Genomic DNA, 26,098 nt, shown 5'->3' with positions numbered 1-26,098 from the left:
CAATCAAAGAGGTGTAAGAGAACTAGACAAGGATCAGAAATTGAGCTGGATATTTATATTTGATTATATTATTTGCTAAATGCTCGTTTTGTTTAAAGTTACAGTTTATATATCTGACTGTTTGTATTTAAATGACAAAATTGTATTACAAATAGTATATAAATATAAATATATTCATACATTTTAATACAAGAAATGCTGCTGTGAAGAAAATATAAAACTGTGTATGAAAAGCATCGTCAATGCACCGTGATGCACCGAAATATCAAATTGAAGCGAATCGATAACATGATAATCGTAACCGAACCGTTATTCAAAAGAATTAAAAACAGCAAAATGGGAGAAATTTATACAGCATTTTAAAAGTGTAACTGCTTCATATTATATATAGTCTCTTCTCTACGTTTACGTGTTAACAAATTTAGCTCTGCGTTCTGGTCTGTTATAATGACTTAATATTTCTATGCTTAACCAGCATTTCGTCACAGTACTCTGAAACTATTTCAATAGTTCTCATATCTATAGTCTATTTTATAAAATCATTTTTAAAAGCTATTTTAAAAGTCTAGAACATTAAAAATAATAGCATTTATTCATTTTTTTAATTAAATAAAGTCCCTTTACTGTCTCGACTGTGACTTTTGATCAGATGAAAGAAATCTATGCTGAAAAATGTCTGCTTTATCCCCTCATAAATGTTATAAAAATCTAAATAGTGTAAAAAAAATTTTTTTAAATTACTATTCATTGGTGCATTTCATAATAGCCAATGGTTTATTGCAGAAACTGACCACAGCTGGTTCTCAGTGTAGTGGAGGAGTCCTGACCCAAATATATTTCCTCTGACAGATACAGTCACATTATGAGATCATCATTATATTGTCCTGTGATTAGTGTATGCAGTGTGTAACATTTTATGTGCTCTCTTAAACCTTGAAAAATAAAAGAACAGTCAGAGTAACATTGTAAAGGTAGGCTACACAACTCAATGAAGACAGAAGATGCACTTCATAATTGCGTAACAGGGGCATAAATCTGACGTCCTCAACCATTCTGTACTTTGCACTTGCCGGCATGTTTAAACAACCATACGAAGAGCAGAAAACCTGAAGGACTTCCGAGAGCTCGTGCTGAGTCACAGCACGGCTGACTGCTTCTGCTTTACCAGCAAGCCAAAGATCACAAACTAAATACGCCATTACGACACCTCGATGTATCCAGCTCAGGGGTTGAGGGCACCTGACACGACAAGTTACGGGCACTCGTGTTTGCTAAAAGATACCAGCGGGCCTTCAATCAACAAAGAGTATTTGCTTACAGACTTTAGGACAAGAAGGGCTGCTACGATTTCAGAGCGGGATACTCTAGAGCACAAAAACCTCAGAGAACGAGTCCAAAAGTGCTCTAAAAAAGTTTCCAAGAAATTAATTAAATATATACATAAAAAAAGGCAAAAAAAAATGACAATATTAGCAAATAGAAAAGCTATGCTTGCTTTGTTTGTCAAGTTGGTGAATGTGCTAGAGCAACTTAAACCCCCATGGAACATCTGCATGGTAAATGATTCGCCTGCAAAATACCAGATCACTTCCAGGTCAACTCAAAAACTTAAAGGAACAGTTCACCCAAAGCTAAAAGTTTGCTCACCATTTACTCACCCTCAAGTGGTTCCAAACGTTTAATCTCTTGAACACAAAGGAAGATGTTCTGAGGAATTTTAGAAAATGGTGGCCATTGACTTAAAGGGTCACGAAACACCAAAACACATTTTTTGAGCTTTTGACAGTCGTATATGTGTCCCACACTGCTAAAAACACTATTAGGACACCTATATTTCACTAAAAAGTGTAAATTGGTTGTTTTTGCGTTATTTCAAGCAAATTCGTACTTCCTGTTTGAAACGAATTTTTGTAGCTGCGTCATGGCCATGACATAATAGCATGTATTCCAGCATGCAGACTGGGCGTCTGTGCCAGAGTGAGTCTTATTACGTCTTACAGTGTGATACATTAATGCATGAGTAAGGCTTGGTTCAAACCAATCAGCGCGCTCTATTGTGCAACTTCATTAATATTCATTATTGTCACCGTGTTTACACCACAAAGACGCCACGTTGTGTTGGCAAAACAAGCGTAAAGTGTTGCTTTTATAGTTTGCTGCTGTTAAGTTTCGTTTTCATTTTCTCTCTGTGAGAGCTTATCTGGATCACGTGTGGATTAAGTGTACGCGACGCTCGACAACAATAACTTACGTGTCTAAGGAGGATTATTGTTTACCCGAGAGCTGTTCTCATCTGCAAACGCTGAAATCTGGATTTGCTTGTAGTATTCTCTCCATAAAGACGCGGCCCTAGTTGCTGGTGATTGTTCTGTCTCTACAGATTTGGTAAGTGAGCGACCAGTGCTCTTTGTTTATTCAGTTTGTTCATATCGAATTAAGTTAACTATAGCACTGAGTGCAGAAATGTTAGCACCGCATTTAGTGACCGGAATAACACACACGGCTTTCTGACGCTACCTGCCGTGTGCATCTAAGTTTCCGGGAAATGCAGAGTTTTTTTTTTCTCTCATTCGCCGTGCGGTATCAAACATTGCATGAAAAATACACGCTTAGAGCAGTTCCTCGAATCAAATATCTCGTTTGTCGCGAGGGGCATGAATGAATTCCCTGAATGAAAGAGCCAAACTGCAGTTAAAGTCCAACATTTATTAATTCAGCAAATAATTCGACTACAGATGTCCATGTAGGTTAAACACCATCGCTTTCTCCTGTCTGTGTGGGTGTGTATTTTGACTCTGAAACTCGCGCGTGCAAAAATAGACACTCCCACACCATCCCACTTTAGTTCCTCCGACACTCCCCCCTAAACAGAGCTGGACACGCCCACTTTTCTGACTTTTTCGAAAGTAGAGGTGTGAAAACACCCTGCTGAAACGAGGGGGTTTCATGGCCCTTTGACTTAAAGGAAAAACTACAGCATATTATTTTCAACATTTTTCTTTATTAAAAAATATTTCAAATAGCTTTATTTGTAATTTAACCATAAAAATAAACTCAAACAGGTTTGGTAAAAGAGAGAATTTGACTAATTATCTCTTTAACTACAACTTGATTCAAGCAATCTTTTCATGAAGCATGAACCGCAGAATTAGAAGTCGAGATCCCATTTATGTAATAGCCTACATTATTAGATTCTCACCTGCATTATATACAACATTATACAGACTAGAGCAGTTATTCTGACCCAGTAAATATTTGTTTTCATGCACAACACTTTGTGTTTACTATGTAAAAAACATATCAAGTGATTGTCTTAATTATAACTCTAAAATGTGATCATTTAACGATATGGCTTAAAAATATATACCTTAAAAATATAATTTTAAGATCGTGTGTAGGGTCGAATCAAGATCGCGATCTTTTGTCGATTAATTGTGCAACCCTACATCATTGCCACATATAGTAAAAGGGGCGAGTCTAAGAAGATCAAACTGATGTTAACAAAGAAGGACCACCACTTCAAACACAGGAAATGGTCATACTTTGATTAAAGATTAAAACAACCTTTTCTCTTTAACAGATTAACTTGTATGATTTAATTGTTCACCTAAAGCAGGGGTCACCAATATGGTGCGCGCGGGACCACATGAGTTGTCCGCGGATCTGTTCTAAAACTAGCTTACCATAACATTATCTAATATTTTTGTAGGTATTATTTTTAAATCACATTCACATTAGTCTAAAACTGAAAATGATATAAAAAATTTTTTTTTTAATTTTAAACTATTTCAGACAAATGAAGTGTTTCATATTGATATTTATCCGTTTCCTCTCGTTAAATCCTTGTTGACAACTATTGTGAGAGTTCATTAACATAATCAGTGTCTTCACATAGATGAACATCATTATCATTAACAATAACATATAATTAAAAGTAAATTTAGCATATTTGTTATTTGAGAAGTGTTTATCAAACTGGTAGCCCTTCACATTAATCGGTATCAAAGTATTAGCTATCAGTTTCAAAAAGGTTGTTGAACCCTGAACTAAAGAATAACAGCATGCGCTAACAAAATAAAGAAAGTCCATGTTGTTTTCACGTGGACTTTACAAGGACCCTACTATTCATTAAATGATTCTTGTCTGGCATTTATCACCATCCCAACATCAAGTCAACGCTAATTAAACAAACAAGCTGCTGCTGCTTCCACATGACGAGCACAGCAAGCAATATGTCATTTAGTGGAAAAAAAAACCTGGACCTCAGTCAGATCAAGCCAACGAGCTGCATCAGGTCTCTCATGATCACATTTGCAAGCAGTTAGTACAAAACTGAGATGAACAGAGACAAAAACAAAAGACGTCTCTGTGTGCAGTCCGTTCAATAAAACGACTTCAAATGAAACGAGTGGGAATATGATGACCTCATTTAGCTTGTGAAATTCTCTCATATCAGCAAAACAACTTTAATGCAAATGTGCATTTCTGAGGACAATATGAATATAGCCCTCCCAGTGATTTGCATGTAGTACAGGAGCTTGGTCATGGAGACCTTGTAGGAAAACTCATGCAAACACAAAGCAAAACAGCTTTTCTTTCCTTGTTAACTATGAAGTCGAAAAAAAATCCAGGACACAAAATGAAATGTGCATGAATAGCACGCATGTCTGGTTAAAGGACAAATTAGTAGCACATACATAGTAGGTTTAATAAATTTCTTTCCATGATGACAACATACTGCATAATATATTTGAAGACACTAAAATTGATGTAGTGGCATGTCAATGCTAATGCGAATTAACCTACTGTAATATCTGTAATAAATTAAGCAAGCAACAAAATAAAACAAACACTCACCGGCCACTATATAAGGTAAACATTACTAGCATTGGGATGGACCCCTTTTACCTTCAGAACTGCGTTCTGATCATCTGAGATTCACGCATGAAACCAGTCTGACATGATGTAATATCCTGCTAGAAGCAGCCATCAGAAAATGGGTACACTGTGGTCATTAAGAGATGGACATGGTCAGCAACAATACTCAGATAGGCTGTGGTGTTGACAAAATGCTTGATTACTAATGGGCCCAAAGTGTGCCAAGAAAAAAAATCCTCACACCATTACACCATCACCACCAGCCTGAACCATTGATACAAGGCAGGATGGATCCATGCTTTCATGTTGTTGATGTCAAATTCTGACCCTATCATCTGAATGCAGAGCCCAAATCGAGACTCATCAGAGCAGGCAATGTTTTTCTGATCTTCTATTGTTTAATTTTAGGGAGCCTGTGTGAATTATAGCCTCCGTTTCCTGTTCTTAGATGACAGGAGTGGCACCCCATGTGGTCTTCTGCTGCTGTAGCCCATCCGCCTCAAGGTTCGATGTGTTGAGCATTCAGAGATGCTCTTCTGCATATCTTGGTTGTAACAAGTGGTTATTCGAGTGACTGTTGCCTTTCTATCAGCCAGAACTAGTCTGGCCATCCTCCTCTGACATCAACAAGGCATTTGCGCTCACAGAACTGCCGCTCACTGAATATTTTCTCTTTTTCAGACCAGGGTTGTGACGATGAGGAAATCAACATGTGACAGCCCTGGTAATACCGGTATCACCGTGGGAGTGGGCGTTTTTTCTTTTTCTCTTTTTTTTCTGCTTTTTAAAAGCTTATAAATGCGTGCGTATAATACTTTCACTTTCAGTTTTGCGGGAATTGCCAATTCGGCATCAATTGTTTGAATAGACGAAAAGGAAGCTACAAACCTTTTTTTTTTTCTTTAATTAATGTTTTTAAACAACACATAACTTTTATTAACATGACAAATAAAACACAACAATGCTACAGGCTGAAAAAACTGTGGAAGTTGGAACCATACAAATAACAACCATAAAAGCCTATATTATATATTAACAGCTTAGTCCTTATGAACAATCCGTTTATAAAATACATTATTAACGAATCTATAGGCTATTGAAGAATAAACCGAATATGAAATATGATCATTGCATAATGATCACAACTAAACAAGCTAGCACTCATTTTATATAAACTATAAATAAAATAAAAAAAGAAATGTTAAGAAATGGAACATTATGTAAAAAAATGTAAAGACTAGAGGCTAAATAAAAGCGCATTGTCAGAGCTAAACATCACCGCACACGTGTCAGTTTACAGCTTCTGTAAAGATCAGACAGCCTAAAGATCACACTCTCAATAAACAACACGTAAATGTATAAATATTTCGATAAGTATTGTTGTGGAATATTTATAACTATATGGTCTTGCTTTTTGGTTATATTGATACCAGCTTTGATCTCTCTTAAAAGCGGCAGTTTACAGGCGCTGCATAAGGGCATTTTTCACTGTCAGTGGCAGAATACACACAGCACTGGCAAGAAGTTTTATTTTTAGTTTTATTTGTTGCAGATTTGCGTGTTGTTACTTTTTAAAAATACCTTTTATTTTTAAAATCTCTCAATCTCTCTAATGTTGTCTTTCGAGTAACATAATCCCCCTCAGATTGGAGTACAGTGCGCAGTAAGACTATTGACCAACACCGCCCTGTAAGTTTACACACTGCATAGACTGTAGGTCCACAGCTCTGGTATGGTATGAATTGCATGATTTAAATGACAGCGAGACATGCTACGTTTAGTTTTTATTGTAAAATATACATTATAACCCAGTCGCAGCCTCAGTTATAAAAAGATGCACACGCACACACAGGATGCATTCTTGTCGGCCTATTTATTATTGATTTTTCTAACATTAAACACATAATCAAGTGCAAAAAAGAACAGCTGAACTTCGGAAAAAGTGCTCACTGCGGTGGCCGCGTTGTTGTTTCTCTGCAGTTAGATTGTCAATGGTGCGGCATTGCTAAATTACTCGTCTAATAAAAAAATAAGATATTTATTATTAAACATTAATAAATATGATGGTCGTGTGATTTTTAAAATGAGAGTATGCGTTGCGTATTTATGGCCATTGATCTATCTGCGACCCACCCATAGTTAAACATAAAGGTGCATTGAAGGTGCGTGTATAAATTAGTTATGTTTCCTCTAGATGCTGCCACCTTTGTCAGGCAAAGTTTGCAGATTGCCTCACTTACGTCTTCAGGTTCTCTTTTTGCATTTGGTTTGAACCCAAAATATTGCCAAATAGGCGATTTTGCATTGCGTTTTGACACTAAATCGTCCGCCATCCACTTTCTGTAAATTCGACTCCTCTTTCCTCCTCACGTGATAAATGAAATATGAGGCATTGTAGCTATGTTCAGATTTTAATTATAGTGCATGCTCTCATCTTAAGTCAGTTATTTATAATTATGTTTTTCATTTAATTCAAATAAATATTTAATTAAAAAAAAAACGAATACTTAAAAAAAAAACAAATATAGGGACGGTGTCACGGAGGAAAAGTGATGTCACCGGTGTTGCGTCTTAAGACCGGTATCACCGGCAACACCGTCTATTTTGGCAAGCCTATTTCAGACCATTCTAAGTAAACCCTATATGGTTGTGCATGAAAATCCCAGTTTCTGATATACTCAGACCAGCCCACCTGGCACAAACAACTATGCCACGTTCAAAGTCACTTAAATCACCTTTCTTCCCCATTCTGATGCTCGGTTTGAATTGCATCAGATCATCTTGACCATGTCTACATGACTAAATGCATCGAGTTGCTGCCATGTGATTGGCTGATTAGAAAGATGAGCTAACAAGCAGTTGGACGGGTGTACCTAATAAAGTGGCCTTTGAGTATTTATGATCACATACAGACCCTTAACAGTCTCCAAAAGTACATAAGGCTTCCAATTACATAAAAATGAACCAAAACATACATGAGTTCAAAAACAACTAGTACAAACCTCTTATCTGTATCTTCATTCTTCACAAGCACCAAACTTGTGTTAAAAGGCTTGCACACACTGGGATGCTTTTCGTTTGTGTTTATCGTCAGCGTTTTACCAGACGTTTTTTTTCCGCATTCAAACCCAATCGATTTTCACTGGTGTCAAGCAGAAGAGTATGCATAACCAATCCTTGACGTTAGGTGGCACTACACAACTTTAAGCTTCTAACACCCACTTATAATACAGAAGAGGATGGGATGAAGTTCACACGCTTGTTGTTAAAGTTACCCGGTTGACTCGAACAAGCATGGATGGTTCAAGCAGCAGTTCTAGCAATGGAGAAATGATTATTGTTCACAGAGCAATGAGCAGCTCCATGTTCATATCGCCTCTGGGCATCTTCTTGAATGTGTGCTCGCATTGCCAGTTTTGCACTTGAGCGCCCCCAAGTGCTGTTTACGAAAACTTCAGCAGCTCCGTGCACTTGAACAAAAGTGCCAATCTAATTGGTGGAGAAGGTTTTGACGCGGCGCACGAGCATGAGGCTTTTTTTTTGTAAATTACGCTTTTGAGCCTGCCGTTTTGCACGTTGGTGTGCACGATCACATTGACGCCCTTTATTTAGTCACAATGCGTTAAAAGTTGAGCAAAAACGTCTCGTTGTGTATGGGCCTTTAGGTTTCTGAATCAAAAAATTGCCCTTTTATTCGAACATCACTCTCGTATTTATCTATTTCTAAATAAATTCAAGAAACACTTCAATAATCAAGTTTAGTTATTTTCATGCGCTTAAGTTCATTATTTTAAATATAGAAGTGTGGCGAGAGCTTTCCACATGCTTTTAGATTTCCTTCGTAAACAATAATGAAAGACACACAGCAGACTCTCTCTTGGTATGCTCTCTTTGCTCTTGGTATGCGGCTGTCGTGATAAGGTCTATTTAAGCTCAGGTTTATGCATTATTACGGTGTCATATCTTAGCTGTGTATTTAAAAATGGTGCTTCATATGTTGTCATTCTTCTGGCATATGATTCTCTGTAAACCATTAGCGTTAGCATAGCTGCACCAAACCATACTGCAGGGTGGAAATGGACCATTAGATTAACTTGGAAAACAAGTTATTGGAAAACAGAAATAAAAGGGAAAAAAAAGAAAGAAAAATTTATATATATATATATATATATATATATATATATATATATATATATATATATATATATATATATATATATATATATATATATATAATAATATATATACTCAAATGCTCCCAAATATATTTTGAGGTTGCATAGATAAAATTTCAGGCGCATATGCGACCAAAATGGTCGCCATTTCAAGCCCTGAGATGTAAACCTGACCATAGGGTTGTGCCGTTAGACAATATTATCGTGCATCAACGATAGCAAAGATATCACCGAGAGCTGAAACCTGTGACAATTTTAAAGATGATATTTATCTCGTTTCGCATTAAATGTAGACCTATTGCATGTTTTAACTGCATTATTGAATACAACTAATAGTATTATTATTTTTAAATTATCATTAATAATAAATGAACTACAAATAATTTGACAGCTTCAGCTGTTCAGACTAACATCACTTGACCGACGCTTTCAGATAAAAATGCATTATTTCAACGATTGCTCTCTTGCGTGCGCTCTCATAGCAAATTAGTTTGCAACTTTGTTGCATAGGCCTAAAAATAAAAATAACAGACTAAATAACAAAACTGGATTTAATTAACAAATAAGTTAAATAAAACAATTTTTAAAAATTAAACAACTGAAGAAGAAAGTGATTACACTCTGAAACCAGCTCAAATGTTACGGAAAAAAACACGTTGCAGTCGCTGGTCATTTGAGACTCCTTTAAAACAGCACTCCTGCAAGATTCTTTCTTGCTTACAAAAAAAAAGCTATTTATCTTTTAAATATGTTGATAATAGTCTATTTAAGTTTTAAGGTGGTATTTAGCCTATTTTTTTCAGTGCATGCATTATTGCTCCTTCAAATTCACAGAATATAAATACTTGTCTTATTTGTGTTTAATTCAATAGAATATTAAACACAGACATGCGCATTTTTCAGAAAATAACCTATTGTTAAATTTAAAAATAATATTTATTTATTTATATAGGCTATTAAAATATCTTTAATTTATATATTTAAACTAGCCTACTTTGAATTAAATTATAACCTGTATTTCACCATTCAATTTGGCATTAAAGAATTATTGAACAGATTATTAATAACTTATCAAAGAACATTTTACTGAGCTCAGTGAAAAGTTTTAGGTCAAATAGGCTATTTATTATTTGAGCAATAGGCCATTGCCAACTCGCCGCAGCCATGTCTAGCATAAAACTCTTATCAGAAAACAATAAAAGCATATGTCAAGCGCAATACTGTGTTGGATCTTAGCAAATACAAATGTGACACTGTTCATGATTACTTTTGTGATGGTTAGACTTGAAGCCGCACCGTGCCTACTAAACGAAACATTGGAAAACTTCACCACATAGAAACAGTCATGTGCGGGCGGCGAGTCCTCCATCCACATCCCGTTATATAGGGTTGCTGTTACCAGTGCAAGTCCTACACAAGCTCATACTCAACTTTACTATTCAACAGTATGCTCAGATCCAGCAATGCACTCTAACTGATAGACGTGAATGGCACCGCTGCTAATTTGCATAAAGCTGCTCAACTCTTGCAGCATCGCCAATGGTCACTGTCACTCATGTCTCTAGAAACTGGTGACTCTCATTGACAAACGACTTAAGGTCATTTCCTCACTGCTAATCATCATGTGAACGTTACTTCAAAAACTGCTCATTCTGGCATCATTTATTTACTCAACACAGAACTCGTTTTTGCATTCCAGTGCAGATTTTCTATTGTTTTTCTAAGGGTGTGCCTCAATTCAGCTCCAAAGCTCCTGAGGCGGTGAATCAGTATGTTGTTTATGTAAATTTGCCAACTTGTAAAAACAGAAAGCATCTTGGTTGACTAGACATTAGGACACTGATGACAAAGTCTAAACTGATTTTTTTTACATAACACCATGTCCTAACTACATGTGACGCAATGCTGCGACACATGATAAAAGGTGTCTTTTTCCATCTCAAATGTTTGCCCTAACCACAATAATTGACAGAGATGTGCAAAATTTCTAAAGCCTGATTTATACTTCTGCGTCAAGTGACCAGCGTAACCCACGGCGCATGCAACGCGAGTGGCTGTGCATTTATACTTCTGCGCGCTGTCTCTGTTGGTCTGCATTAACACTTACGAAACGCTAGTAGGCAGTGAGGTGTAAATGTTCCTCTGTGTCGAGTTTCTTCGCTGCTTTTTTGCTTTTCCTGAACACTTCCGAGATGCACAAGTGGCTCAAACTCGCTCATTTTGAGGCAGGAACACAAAACAAAACTTTCCATCCGGAGCTCCTTCACGGGACTCCATCAGGCTCGCACCATTCACGCGGCTCTCGGTCCCGCCCAGACTCGTCAGCGCTACCAAGCCGACCAATCACAGAGCTTGCGCTACGCATCGTTGCGACGTGTAGAACATTTTTTGAGAGGTGCACGTCAGCGACGGCAACGGCCACAGCAAAGGGCTTTGAGTCATCGCCGTAGCATACGCCGGCGTTTGACGCAGAAGTATAAATCAGAATTAATTTAGAAAGAGTATGCGACGTCACGGCTGGACAACAGCATAAAATACAACGAGAGTGCAGCCTCAGGTGCTGATTATGTGCTTTATTGATCACACTTTACAATCAGATTTGAACTATACTTGTACACCATTTTTAATCTAGATCATCAATAACGAATGCCTTATTAAAATGCAAATTCATGCTCGCAAACATTTGTGAGTTAAAGTGAACTAACAATGAATCGCTTTGTGTTTGTTAACTAACAATAGCCCTTTCACATAGCGATACTGGTAAATAATTATAAGCATCAAATCGGTCAGGCTTTAGTTAATTGTTTAACTTTTATTTAAAGTTTTAGCACTAGAACCGTGACTAAATGTTTACACATTTGACTACATTACAAACTCTGTGGATGGATAGACAAAAATATTATCTGACTAACATCTAGCAGCTAAATGTGTCTGGAAACATATATAAAGTTTTTTTTATTTTCATAAACAGCGCGTATGTGAATATGTCTGAGTGTTCTGATTGGCTGGAGTAGATGCTCACGTCAGCACGTTCTAATCGTGAACGTGCTCTTTCTGGCAAATGTCCTTCTGCGTTCACACAGAGCAGCATTCGGGCAAATTACCGGTTATGTTACAACTTCTCTTTCTGCAAAATTGCCAGAACTAATTTACCGGTGTTTTTAAAAAGGGCCTGCTCACACATACAGAACCTTCCAGAAAATTGCCTGCAATTTCCCAGAAAGGTCTGTATGTGTGAAAGGGGCTAATAATAAAGATGAATAATGTAATAAATTTACAGTATTGTTCATTGTTGATCATGATTGTATATCAACTAAATTAACCTTATAGTATAGTAAAGTGTTACCACTTTATTGAGTGTACCGCTACTGATGTAAGCTTGGATGCCATTTTACATGACAAATATTGCCATACTGAAAACGGCAGCAGACAGTTTACCTCAGATCTTAAATTGCTTTTAACTCCTGTCAAGGCTCTGAGACATGGTAAAATAACTGTGTGTTTATTACTTTATTATAAATTATTATTAATTTAGGTATATTCTGTGGTACAACTGTAATACACTTTTGTCAAAGTTTCCATGTTAAACCAGACATTAATTTTAAACTTCTAGTGGTTAAACATTGTCAGACATTGCTCCACATCACTATTTGATTATTCTTTCAGAACTACTTTCATATTTAATCATTCACAATTTCCGTGACATTCCACATTAGCTGCTAGACTCATTTGTATGACTGTATTCCACAATCTCTCAATGTTTCCTGTGCACAAAAACGACAGGGCCCTAATCAAAGTAGTTTCTAAATGCATTGTTCCTTAAAGAAACCCACTTTCTTTGGATTAGACCATTAGCATATTGCTCATAAACAAAAAAAATAAATAAAAATAAAAATAAAAAAGAGTTTTCATAATTTTACTATCTCCCGGTACAGCAGGACCACATTAAATTTAGCTTAGCATAAATCATTGAATCGGATTAGACTACTAGCATCTCACTAAAAAATTTGTTGCCGATATCTGATTTGTCTGACTCGCCGTTTACACGTTCTTTTAATTGTGACCTATTTACGATTCATATCAGGGCTGGAAATTAACTTTCTTACTTGGTAGCACCGGTGCTCCCAACATGAAATATTTAGGAGCACCAGAAAAAATTTAGGAGCACCCACCAAAAATTTATAATATTGACAAGTTGTATATTAAAGGATTTATTGTATTTGAAAACAACATCAATTGGGACTAACAAAATACAGAAACAACTATCTAACTAATGCTGTGATGATTTAATATTTGTGCAATAATTCTAAAATGAATGTTGAATAATTATAAAATATTAATGATGACGATGATGACAATAATACTAATAATGAAATATATTTTTCATTATCATGCTGCCTTGAATGTGCTTTAATGTAAGTTATCTGCTATATAAAGTCCTACTGTTACTTTATGAAAAATAAATTTATAGTTTGCATCAAACACAAATGAAGCATTGTAGTAAGAAATATTTGTTTTGTACTATTATGTTTATATGCATGTCAATTTAATAAATAGTAGCCTATTTCTGCTACAAAACAAACGATATAATATAATAAATCCATTACATTCAATGCTGAAAGCTGCAAAGCAGTCATCAGTAATTAAATAGAAAAATAATATACACCTCAAGAATGAACGGACAAAAGAAAGTAAGAAAAGTCTCACTTTTAAAAGTTTTGGTTTCGGTTCGTGTCGTTTTAATGCTCAGCTTCGTTACGCGCTGAATTACATTTTTCTGTGTTTGTGGAAAAGCATGCTAGTCAGCCGACCCAATATATGAGGGGGGCAGAGCAGGATTCTCCCAATGACCACCGGCGCTATACTGTTCTTTGTTATAACCCGCATTAGTTTAAACGCAGTAAAGGCAAGCTTCATTGGCGATGGTGTTTTAGCGGACATTTGCGCTGTTGCAGCCTGATCTCACGAGGAAACGTATGAAAAAGTTACGAATTGCCGTGAGATTGTGTTGGCAGCACACGCAGTGCATGCAACGCATCGAGATTCAGTGTACTTTTCACTCATCAGCAGTTTGCATTCCCCGCGGTCACAGAAGCTCCCTCCCTATCATCTGAAAGCGGAAAGTCTTGAGTGATTGACAGCTAATATGAACGAATATAGCGGCAGGGAAGAGCGATTTTACCATGTTAAAAAAAAAAAAACAGGTCGCACTCCAACCTAAATATTCAGTCGCACGAATGCTCCCAATATATATTATGAGGTCGCAAAGCTCAAATTTCAGGCGCATATGCGACCAAAATGGTGGCTATTTCGAGCCCTGCATATACAATTAAACTTGCACAACGTCATAAATTGTATGGCATGCGTAAAGAAGGGCTTCAGCATCTGCGCCACACTAGCCACTATGGAAGAAATTGTCTTGCTTTTAGCTCTGTGAAATATTCGAAGATGCGAAGTACCACATTGTCACAAGTTTAATGAGGTACATAATGGAATGCCTCAATAAATATGATCTGCCTGTTTACATGATAGTCGCATTGTCACATATCTGATTTGATTTACTTCCACATATGAAGGAGGCCTGAAACCGATCTCTGAATATCCCAATGCATGCGTTTTTTTTTTTTTTTTCATGTTTACAGTCATAGAACTGATCCGATCTGTGTCACATATGAGCAAAAAAGTCAGAATGGACCCTTCGCTAAGCCCTGCCCCTTCTTAGTTACAGTTGTATTGCCTGTAGGCTTGGGCGGTGTCCAAATTTTGAGACCGTCAAACCGCCTCCATATTTTACCCCGGTATCCGGTATTACCGGCGTAATAAAAAAAATTATGACGCAAGGCTCAGACAGCGTCACGTACCAAACTGTTGGCTTGAGCCTAAACCATTCAGAAACTGAATACCTTCTATGCGACCTTAGGCAGAGAGAGAGAGAGAGAGAGAGAGAGAGAGAGAGAGAGACAGACAGAGAGACTTTCTCTGTCTTACACAAACACACACACATCTCTCCCGCGATTTATTCAGAAATTTACTCCCACACCGTAAGAAATCTGGCCGGCTCCCGCGGGAATGCAGAGAGCTGTAATCGGGCCATAAAAATTATACCCGATAGGTCCCGAGTCCGACACGTACATTTTGATTGACAGCTTTATAAAGCCCGAGCCCTTACAGCTCTAATGCATTTTTTCAAGAATGAGTCATTTATATGTTTTAACAGCATTTATTCGTAACAAGCGTAGACTATATCCCACTTGAAAGTTGGAACAAAGAAATAAAATAAGTCCTCTGTAACATCGTAACATCTCAGCACTCTATAGGTCTACATGCACTTAGCCTTTAAATTGGCCAACACACCAATGAAAAGAAATCTTGCTTAACAAATCAAATAAACTCTAAATGATGACGGGTATTTTGGCAGTAACTAAATTGAAGCTGAATATTAAAAGAATAATGCCACCATTAGTCTGTATACTCTGTCTACATTATGATAATATGGTTTAATTAATATTTATTTATAATTTAAAACCCTTTACTCACCAAGATTAGGCTACGTGTGTTTGTGGAGGAACATTATTAAATCCACTGGCTTTAGCGCAGTCTTGCGCTCATGTGCGTCCAGCAGCACTGAACACCGTTTCACTGCTACTGCTACAGGCCGAGATGCAGAGTTCTGATCTGGCTGATTTTGCAAGTTTTAGGTAGGATTGTTTATTCATCTTCTACCAGTCAGGAACATCCATTTAATTTTCCATGACCGTAGTTTCAGGGTAGAGAGTGGCCTCGTCATTTTACCTGTCAGCTTGCGGTTTAGGGCTCTACCGTAATACGCAGTGTATGAGCGACCGCTAAATACCTGCGGCTGGAATAACCGCTCTTTCTGACTGGCTTGACCGCCGTCAAAATTCTCTTTTTTTTACTACTTCGTCATAATTGGCTTCACCTTTGCAGGGATGGATTTTAATGCAGGGATTTGGATTTTTTCGGGTCTCGCCGGGTTCGGGCAAAGATCTTCAGCTCTAATGCAGACCTCTCGTTCATATTAACCACGTCTCCCTTCTGTTCAGTCGAAACTGCCAAACTGCAGGACACTTTGAAGCGCGACTCGTCACGTCACGTCTCCCTGTCCCTCTCTCCCTCTCCCTCTCACCCTCTCCCCCTCCCTCTTCCTCTATCTCTCTCCTCCACACTGTCCCGTGATGACAACCACACACACGTTTTTTAGGCATTAAATAAAGGATATTTAATACTTTATGACGGTATAACGGTATTGAAACTGACACCGTTGCTATTTTTAGATCCCGCGGTATACCATAATACCGTAATATCGCCCAAGCCTAATTGCCTGTCAAGCTTTTGTGAACGCAACGTCTATTACAATGTGTATGCACCAGTGTCAGACATTGCCAGGGATATAATTACTCATTTTTTGGCAAACAGGTGAGATATCCGAGAAAGCCAGACAAAAAAGAACTGCAATATGCATTACAGGGGTATATTCACCACATAATAGCAACCAATTAGAAAATAACTACATCAAAGTTGAAGCTAGGTAAGCCTAGCCGCCTCATACGCTGAGCATTCAACAGCTTAGTTCATGCAGATCAGGATAGCTGAAATTTTAAAATAATCTAATAATAACTTATTAACCAGTGATTTTTCTTTTTTAGCCAAAAAGTCTGATAGACTATTGTAGTGCAATGAAATATAGCGTTACTAGCCGACAAGGAAATACGCATGGACAGTGCTTGTACATCATTCATTCATAGAAAGAACAGCCAGAAAGGGGAAATTGGTGGATTTGTACCAGATATTAGCATCATTTACCTATAAAAATGTACACCTATCACTGTCTGTACTAGAGCTGTGAACCTTTACTGGTCTCACGGTTTGGTTCCGTTACGATTTTCATGCCATTGATTCGGTTTAATTCGATATCTTGGTGCATCACGGTGCATTGATGATGCTTTTTCTATACACAGTGTTGGGACGTGGCTATAACAAGCTGTCTGTATAATCACACACATGGACACACAGCACCACACTGTCTCTGATTCACACACATACACAAACATAGACAGCACCAAACACACACGCACACATGCGCACACACATGCACACACGCACATGCTCAGTGTCTGCCTTTAAGTAATTGGCACCCGCGCTCACCTCCCTTGCGACATAGCGCATATGAGGTAAATGACGTCAGTGCATAATAACCGGTTAGGATTATTACTGAACAGATACCGAATTGTCTGCGTCTGCATCGCGGTGCACTGAAAAAAACAATTAATTTTGACACCCCTAGTCTGTACATATGTTTGAGTGCTTTTTATACCATTTCTATTCTAATTTGCAGTTAAGTAAAAGGAATAAATACATTGAAATGCAAATCAAAGTATAAATAGCAGAAATGAACAAATAGTTTTTTTTTTCGTACCAGCAAATATTAATCCATATTAATCCAGCACCAAATATAAAAGCAGACACTAACCTGCTATAACTCCGTCACCATCAACTAAATCTCCAAAAGACTGCCGAAAACATCAGTGTATTGTAGCTCTGACATGGACATTGAGACTTATCAATTACTCAAAAACAGCTGTGGATAAAGTATATTGATATAACTATATTGACTACTATGGCGAAGGCTTAGACGGAACAGTGCAATATCGTGCAGTATTGAACAAAAAAAAGAAAAGATTAAAACATAACCTGCTTTGTATTTTTGTAGGAAACACAGTTTAGATCTTTTTAGGGTAAGAGGTGTGTGAGTTATTGAGTTATCCGCTCCTTTAGCGCTCCTCACAGAGTTTGATCCACGCTGGCATTTCTCCCCTTGGGTTTTAAGTATTGAAAAGGGAAAAAAAATTCACCACCCCATTCAAACTTTTAGGATACCGGGTATCAAATTTGCTTAGGCCTGTTTGCCTCGCTCGAAAGATTGACAGAGTGCGTAGCTACAGTTGCTAATCCACGATTGGTGGGAGGCGGTTTTTGGCTGTGGCTTACAGGCTGTGGCGATACAGGCAGTGTAAACGGGACCCAAGAACACAACCTAACTGCAGAAGAGTCAAGTTTCAAAATATCAAAACTCTTTCTGCAATTATTTTTTAATGAGATGATAACGGTGTAATCCGATTCAATGATTTAAGCTAAGCTAAATGTGCTCCCGTTAGACCCAGAGATAGGCTAAATAGTTTCAAAAATGGTAAAACTCAACTGTTTAACTATCCATGACTGGTAAAATGAGCACATTTTCACAAAAAAAAAAAAAAAAAAAAAAAAAAAAAGAACTTTGTTCTTAATGCCTGCTTTGACAACGCACAGATTTGACTTCTGCCACACACAGTTATCTTCTCCTGCTTCATCAGGTCAATCTCTTATCAGTGTACGGAGGCAGTGAGCGTAAAACTCTAACCAGGTGAGAAACTATGACAAACGACTTTTACCTTGAATGATGAATGCATATATGCCCCTGCTTTTCCTTATACAACTCAAGGACAACCTCTAAACCGAAGATGCGGCCATGTGACTCTCAGCTCAGCTTTACATGAGCAGGTACTCAATAGGAAAAACACCATTAATAATTGAACACTTGACAATGTAGCTTTGAAAACACTGCTCATCCCAATTTGTGACCATTTAGCTCACCGTTTAGTGTAACCTAAAACTGTAGGCAATGCTGTTGGTGTCAGGAAAAAAAAAAAAAGCTACAGATTTAGCGCTTCGAAGTTTAAATACTGACTGGTGAAGAAAGCACAAGGTGCACCAAACATGATAGAGTCATAATGTGTCCTAATTTTGTAAAACACAATGAAACTCCATTACCCAAGTTAGTGCTGCTCTATTTTGGGAAAAATCATAATCATGATTTTTTTTGGCCATAATTCTAATCACGGTAATTCAAAATGATTATCAGTTGAAGTCAAAATTATTCACCCTCCTGTGATTTTTTTTTTTAAATAAATATTTCCCAAATGATGTTTAACAGAGCAAGGAATTTTAACAGTATTTTCAATATATATATATATATATATATATATATATATATATATATATATATATATATATATATATATATATATTTTTTTTTTTTTTTTTTTTTTTTTTTTTTTTTTTTTTTCCTGGGAAAAGGCTTTAGTTTTATTTTGGCTAGAAAAAAAAGCAGGTTTAAATATTTTGAAACCTATTTTAAGAAATATTTTTGATTGTCTGCAGAAGAAACTACTGTTATACAATGAATTGCCTAATTACACCAATTAAGCCTTTGAATTACACTTTAATGTAAATGCTTGTATTTTATTAAAATATTATGTACTGTCATCATAGCAAAGACAAAAGAAATCAGTTATTAAAAATTATTAAAACTATTATGTTCAGAAATGGGTTGTAAAAAAATCTTTTGATTAAACTGAAATTGGGGGAAAAGGGTCGCTAATAATTCAGGAGGGCTAATAATTCTGACTTACAATTCTGAATACAGTTATTTTCCTCCTTGCAAAAGAAATAATAAATACAATAGAATAAAAACATTAAATAAATTGTGCTTTAAGTATCTTCACTGTAAGAAAAACAGTTTAGATAGAAAAGTACTTCAGTCAAGAGCAATGAGGGATTTTCTCTTTTTGTTGTTTGATTAATAAGGATGAAAACGGGCGGCAACAAGAACATAATGCGCTGTCACTTTAATGGTTTCTCTTTCACAAATCTTTTGAATCTCAATGTGTTTGTTTTTTTACACAAATGAGGGTTAATATGAATAATCACTAAACACCGCGTTTTGGCACCTATTTGACCATTAAAGTCATGCTAGTCTCAGTGTGCGAATGAGACTGAATGCTGATCGCACAATCTGTGTGCGCTGCACGCACACAGAAGCATGCGGTCTCGTTTGCGCTTTTACAAATATAAATAATTAGAATGTACATCGGTGAACGATGCGCATCCCGTGCTGCAAACATTACAGTACATACTTTTAGTCATTTTCATGTAAAGCTAAGCTTTGCAGAGCAACAAATGTGTACAACTGGAAAGGGGGCGGTATATGATGCAATAATCGTTTATCTCGATTATTGGTTTTTCATAACCGTTAGAAGCCGAAATCGAAACCGGATTTTCGATTAATTGCACAGCCCTAACTCAAGTTTACAAATTTCTGACCATCGCCAAACATAAAAGTTGTGAAAAATGTACTTATTTATAATGAGCTGAAACAACACAATAGTTTTTTCAATACTTATTTTTTGGGAAGGACAACTTTGTTGTTTTATATTCAATCAAATTAAATTTGTAAGATCGATCAATCGATTTATGTTGGGACAACATGAAGAAATTGACACTAGTTTAGCAACTTATCTAATATCCAGAATACCAGTATTATTGAAATTAAATTTATGTTTGGGCCTTTATAGATAGACCTGTTTGCGTGAAACAATTAAAAAAAACAAAATAAAAATAAAAAGTGTTATAACAGGAAAATTAGATTTAATATTGTGAATTGATTCAAAACAGTCCAAGAACTGATTTTATGTTCCTACGCAAAAAAAAAAAAAAGATGTAGAGATATTTGTGTATTTTATTGACAGAACATCTATAAGTAAATATAGGCAGTAGTTGTTATTTTACATGCCATATTGTGTTTATTGATGCATATAAGTTTACTGTTATATTTGTAATTGCTTTGCTTATAAGATGAACATTCCTTGATTATTTCTTAGTAGATTTTTTAACATTTATGTACAAGAGAAAATATTTAAACCTTATTGACTACTTGTCGCTCAGTTTTTTATGTGAGATTTGGACAGACTATTAGAGATAATGTTTTTAACAATTACTGTTGTATGCTCATTGCGTAATTTATAATGTTATCAGAGAACTCATGGAATACTTGTGAACCCTTTTTTGGCTAAATCTAATAAATAATAATAATTCCTTACATTTACGTAGCACTTTACACACTTTTGGGGGGGAATCTCCTCATCCACCACCAGTGTGCAGAATCCACCTGGATAACATGACGGCAGCAATATTGCACCAGACCGCACACTACACACCAGCTGATTGATGTGGAGGAGACAGAGTGATGAAGCCAATTATGGGGATGGTTAGAAGGCCATGATTGACAGAGGCCAGCGGGCAAATGGAGTGAAGGACATGGAGCAAATGGATGCTGGAGCTAAACCCCTACTTTTTTTTTTTTTTTCGAAGGACATCCTGATATTTTTTAACGTCTCATGCAAAAGACGACGCTCACTAAGCAGTATAGGGGTATTATATTAATATACTGGGGTTTTATGACCCACAGAGACCACGTGTTGAGCGTCCCCTGCTGGTATCAAAACAACATTTCTGGCAGCAACCTAGCTTTCTCATGTGGTCTCCCACCCAGATACTGACCGGGTGTAGCCCTGATTAGCTTCAGGGGGTGACCATGTGCCAGTTGCAGAGAGCTAGCTGCCAGCAAGCTGGTCTACTTGTTTGGTAAAAGATAATCTCCATTACATGCTACACCATAGAGATTCGTAGGTTACTACCAGTTGTGCAAAATCGTGTTCAAAACAGATTTAATTAAACAATAATGATAAGATTATAATTTTGTGATACTGGCAACTGTTTGCGTAGCTTCTTATTGAACTACGGCTCTGTGTAGTAAATGCTGCATGTGAAAATCCAACTTTCAGTAATAATCATGTCATACTCTAAACTCACTTCATAACGTCATCATTAGAGATTTTTTTAAATAAACCCTTCTGTGAGAGGATTGAGTAGTTGTGTGTTTATTAGTAAGTAACGCTAACTTAAAGAAAGCAGGTAAAACTTCTATTTAGGATGCAAAGATATGGTAATCTACTGGGATTATTTTCTGTTGGCGTATTTGTAGTTTCCGCAAAAGAGTACACTCCGGGGTTCAAAAGAAATTTACTGCCAATCACACAACCATGCTTTCAGCAGCTTTAGTGTAATGCCGATTTCAGGCTGCTAATATTGCTACTCTGCTGCCAAGTATCGATATTAAAATGTATAAAAGATATGAAATAACTCACACTTTAAAAATGCTGGGATCCACGCAACTGCATCATGTTGTCCCAACATAAGTCAACTAAGTTAACCTAATTGTATTTATTTACAAATTTTATGAAATTAACGTTAAAAAAAATTGAGCTGTCCCTAAAAAAAAACTCAAGAATTGTGCTTATTCAGCTCATTTAAAATAAGTCGTTTGAAGAAGCAGCAAAAAAAAAATAATAATAATAAATAAAAAATATATATATTTTTTTTAATGCAGTCTTATACTGTCTGTTTACCGGCATAAGTAAACCCAGCTGGTAATGGAGTAATATCAACAACATATCAGAGGCACCACAATATCATTTTAACAAACGCAGTCTCCTACTTTTCTAACATTACGTAAAATAGTCAAGTTTTCTTGTGCGACTGAGCTGTTTAAATTACGGACAGATGACCCATTGAAATGGTGGAAATCTCAGGCATATGGGTACCCTCATCTGTCCAAGCTGGCATGAAGGTATTTGTGTTTCAGACATCCAACCTCCCTCAAACTTACAGGAGTCTTTCCCTCAAGCCGTTTAACTTTGCAAGACACTTCTAGATGTGATATTGTGAGTGCATGTTGTCAGTACTTTAGTCTTTCTGGGGCTACTACAACCACATAACCTGCTCGCTTTGTCAGGAAAATGCGCTCAAACCACTAAGACAAGCATATTCAAGCTTGTTTGACAGCTGTGCAACATTACAATTCCATAAAATATATGTGCAGTTAATAAAATTGTCCTCCATTTACAATTATTGTGACATATTGTGGATGGTTTTGTTTGATATATCATCTAGCACAAGATCAAATGGTGTTGTGATATATCTTTATATATTAACTTTTACTTAAAATGCAGGATGTCTAATTGTGGCATAGTCACAAAAACTTATGTACTAACTAAGGTTGACAAACTGTCTTATCCTTTGGATTGGCCCAATGTTCCAGCCCATGCACTTCCATCTTATGATTTGCATAATCAGTCTAGAGCTTCCTGTGTGCAATCAACACTATTAATACATTTGGAGCCAGCTCGCAACAAATGAAATTACCCATTAAATGCTCACAAGTAAGCAGGCGGCACATCACCTCTCCTACTCCTAGCCATTTATTAAATTGGCTTTTCAAAAAAAAAACTCGAAATAAATAAATTTCTAATGAAAAGACCAATTCAAATCGATACCTGTACCAAGCCACACCAAGCAACAGAGACCACTTCCACTCTCCGATGCATGATGGTGTAGGTTCATCAGGAGAGATGCGAGGTAAACAAAGCCCTCCCACAAGGTTGCAACCGTATTATTGTCCAAATGCACTCTATTAAGGCAAAAGAAACACGCTGGAACGGCTTAATCAAACTTGTCTCCCAAAGAAAATAAAGAAATCAATATAAACACAGGAAACCCTACAGTGCAGGAGTCAATAAAGATGAAAAACAGTCAATAGATCTGCACTCAGCAGTCAAATTTTGGCGCCACAAACAGACGCTGACTGAAATCTGGGGATATGGAAGGTTGTTTTACACAATCAGGCAGAAAAAATGAACATTTAGTGCCTAGCACTGAGGTTTAGATGCCTAGTCCAACTCTGAATAAACAGACACAAACCACACTTCCTTCTAATGAACAACCACAACAAGCTGTAAATCTCCAAAAACCATGTACCAAAAGTCATAGTACAACTTTAATTATTAACACCAGCGCCTCAAACAGTCAGACAGTGATTCATCTTTTTATGAATTGATAGAATAGGACACCATGTGCTTAGACACTTTGCAATTTAAAAGCTTACTTTAATCTGTGACATAAATAAACACTGATTGTTGAGAACTGACAAAGTTGGACCCGGAAACAGCACTCATTTAATAATTTAACAAGCAGATTGGAGGGAAATGTTGTTCTTACCTGTGTAACCTGCACACCAGCCCCAGGATGCCACCATAGCCAGTAACCACCTGAACATGACCCCTTCAATGTACCAGAATGTTTGGGCATCTAGAACTCTTAAAGGCTGCAGGACTATCAGGTAGAGGCAATAGGACGGGATCGCGACACAGTTATTGACAAACATGAAGGTGAAACGGAGCAGCGACTTGATTAAGATCCAAACCAATTTGCGGGCCACGTCCAGATGGGGAGCCATACTGTACTGTCCTGCCTGCAACAATAACAACAAATACAATCTCAATACTTCATATGATGTATGTTTAAATGAAGCTAGTAACACAAAATGAGCTGTCAAAAAACAAGAAATAAACTCTTGAAATATATAGAGGTGCAGCTTACGCATGTGAACTGATTTACTAACACGCATCCATTAACCTTTGTTATGAATGTGCCTGTTCATAGTGACACCCTATAAACTAGTTAGACTTTGATATCTGTGTCATGCAAAACAAACAACGAAAAACTTTGCTTCAAATTAAACTATCTTTCCCGATAAGCCTCTTGACCAAAGTGACCAAGTTCCACTTCAAGTTCCCACTGTCACGCACATTTCTATATTTGTCCTGGGTTAGGGTGTGTCACAATAATAAAGCGGTCAGCAATAATAAAAATAACTGTTATTATAATTATCCATAACACGAAAGATATCTCCAATCACTGAGATAACCTTTGATAGCACAACCTAGTATTGTTTCGGTTTAGCACTCTCCACCTCCGTCATTTTTGCTCATGTGGTTTTTATTCACTTGTTTTAAGGTCAGTCAGAATATTTCCGCTGAATGAAGGTGAAATGTTTAAAATAGGTGTTGAAGAGAGCGCTAACGCAGCTAGCACGCTACATACAGTATTAACTTCTGCTTCAACATCATCGCCCAATTTACTCCAAAACCTACACACTTGTCTACCAATTCAAACATGGACATGTAAATGAATTAACAAAACGTGATGTGTACAATCCCTGCAGTTAAATAAAACAGAAAGTGTGTCTGTGTACGCGCTGCTGTGTTAGCATGCTAAGCTAATGCAAACTCGGGTCATTAATTCAGTTTAACGGTCTCATCTAATCATTAAGATTTGTGTTATTTTCACATTACGTCTTTGTTTGATTGTTTGTTATCGCCATTAGTGTGTTTTCACGTTTATCTAATCTCCCATTGTCTGTCCTTCATATTAAGTGGCCGGTGTCTGGTTGATTCGGGTATTTAATGAGATTTGGACTAAAGTCCTTGACGGATCCGTTACCCGCCCGAGGTAGACCGGATCAAAACATAGATCCAGATTTATAGAAATGCTTTAAATGATATAAATGACCTGAAACAATCTGATGTCATTAATCCTCCAATCTTCACGTGAAAGTGTTTTCTCACCGTTTTCTAACGTGCAGCCTACTGGCGAAGCTGCAGAAGGTTCGGACGGACGGATGGTAGGTTCGGTCACATGTAGCGGACGGTGGTGATCGGTGAACCCGAGAGCTTGAGATCGTCTGATCCACGGCGTGACTCGGTTCCGAGTGTCCGTGTCCTGGTGGTCGGATGCATGCGCTTCAGTTACACACGCGCATGTTGCTGGAGTCACGCGGCCGAACCTCTGGATCTGCGATCTCAAATCCCCAAATCAAAGACACACGCCTGAAATCAGACTCGTTAGACTCATCTTTGTGTTCCGGATGAGGCGTGTCGGACATGCATTCACTGGGCCTCTCCTCCGGGATGAGGATGATGATGATCTTTGGCTCCGTTATTCTGGACCTCCTACAGGCCGCGGGCGCGCGCAGACTCAGTGAGTGCACGCGCACCAGTACCGACTCAACTCTTCTGCTGAAGAACAAGATGTCTAATATGAAGAAACAGACTGTATATTAAGCGCGCGCACTGTAGTATAGGATATACTAAAAAGGAAACAGATTCTAGAATCAAAATGAAACTAAAGGCTTTCAGGTGTTCACTGGTATTCAGCTGACATTTTGGTTTGAAAAGTTGGTCACTATGACCCCCATGTGGACAATTCAGAAACAGCATCTATCTATCTATCTATCTATCTATCTATCTATC

The 26,098-nt window shown here is 37.1% G+C and overlaps 1 protein-coding gene and 1 long non-coding RNA gene across 4 annotated transcripts in view; both read right to left on the bottom strand.

The window, feature by feature from the left end:
* The window catches only part of lpgat1 (lysophosphatidylglycerol acyltransferase 1), a 92,944-nt gene extending 67,119 nt beyond the window's left edge, over positions 1-25,825 (bottom strand). For 2 of the 3 annotated variants that reach the window (XR_012395611.1, XM_005160439.5), the window contains exons 1-2: positions 25,415-25,825; positions 24,006-24,258 (exon numbers count right to left, since the gene is read on the bottom strand). Coding sequence is in view for 2 of the 3 variants with exons in the window: in XM_005160439.5 (XP_005160496.1) it covers positions 24,006-24,243 (238 nt within the window). In the remaining variant the exon portion in view is untranslated. 3 annotated transcript variants of the gene reach the window in all.
* Positions 14,685-19,180, bottom strand: LOC141379259 (uncharacterized). The gene is made up of 3 exons (XR_012395768.1): positions 17,160-19,180; positions 16,396-16,988; positions 14,685-14,790 (listed from the first exon to the last, which is right to left on the bottom strand). It is a non-coding gene; the product is annotated as an uncharacterized lncRNA (long non-coding RNA).
* Positions 25,826-26,098: the final 273 nt, after the last annotated feature.

This window comes from Danio rerio, chromosome 20 (genome assembly GCF_049306965.1).
Source record: "Danio rerio strain Tuebingen ecotype United States chromosome 20, GRCz12tu, whole genome shotgun sequence".
Taxonomy (NCBI): Eukaryota; Metazoa; Chordata; class Actinopteri; order Cypriniformes; family Danionidae; genus Danio; species Danio rerio.
This window is presented reverse-complemented; position numbering and strand designations above follow the sequence as displayed.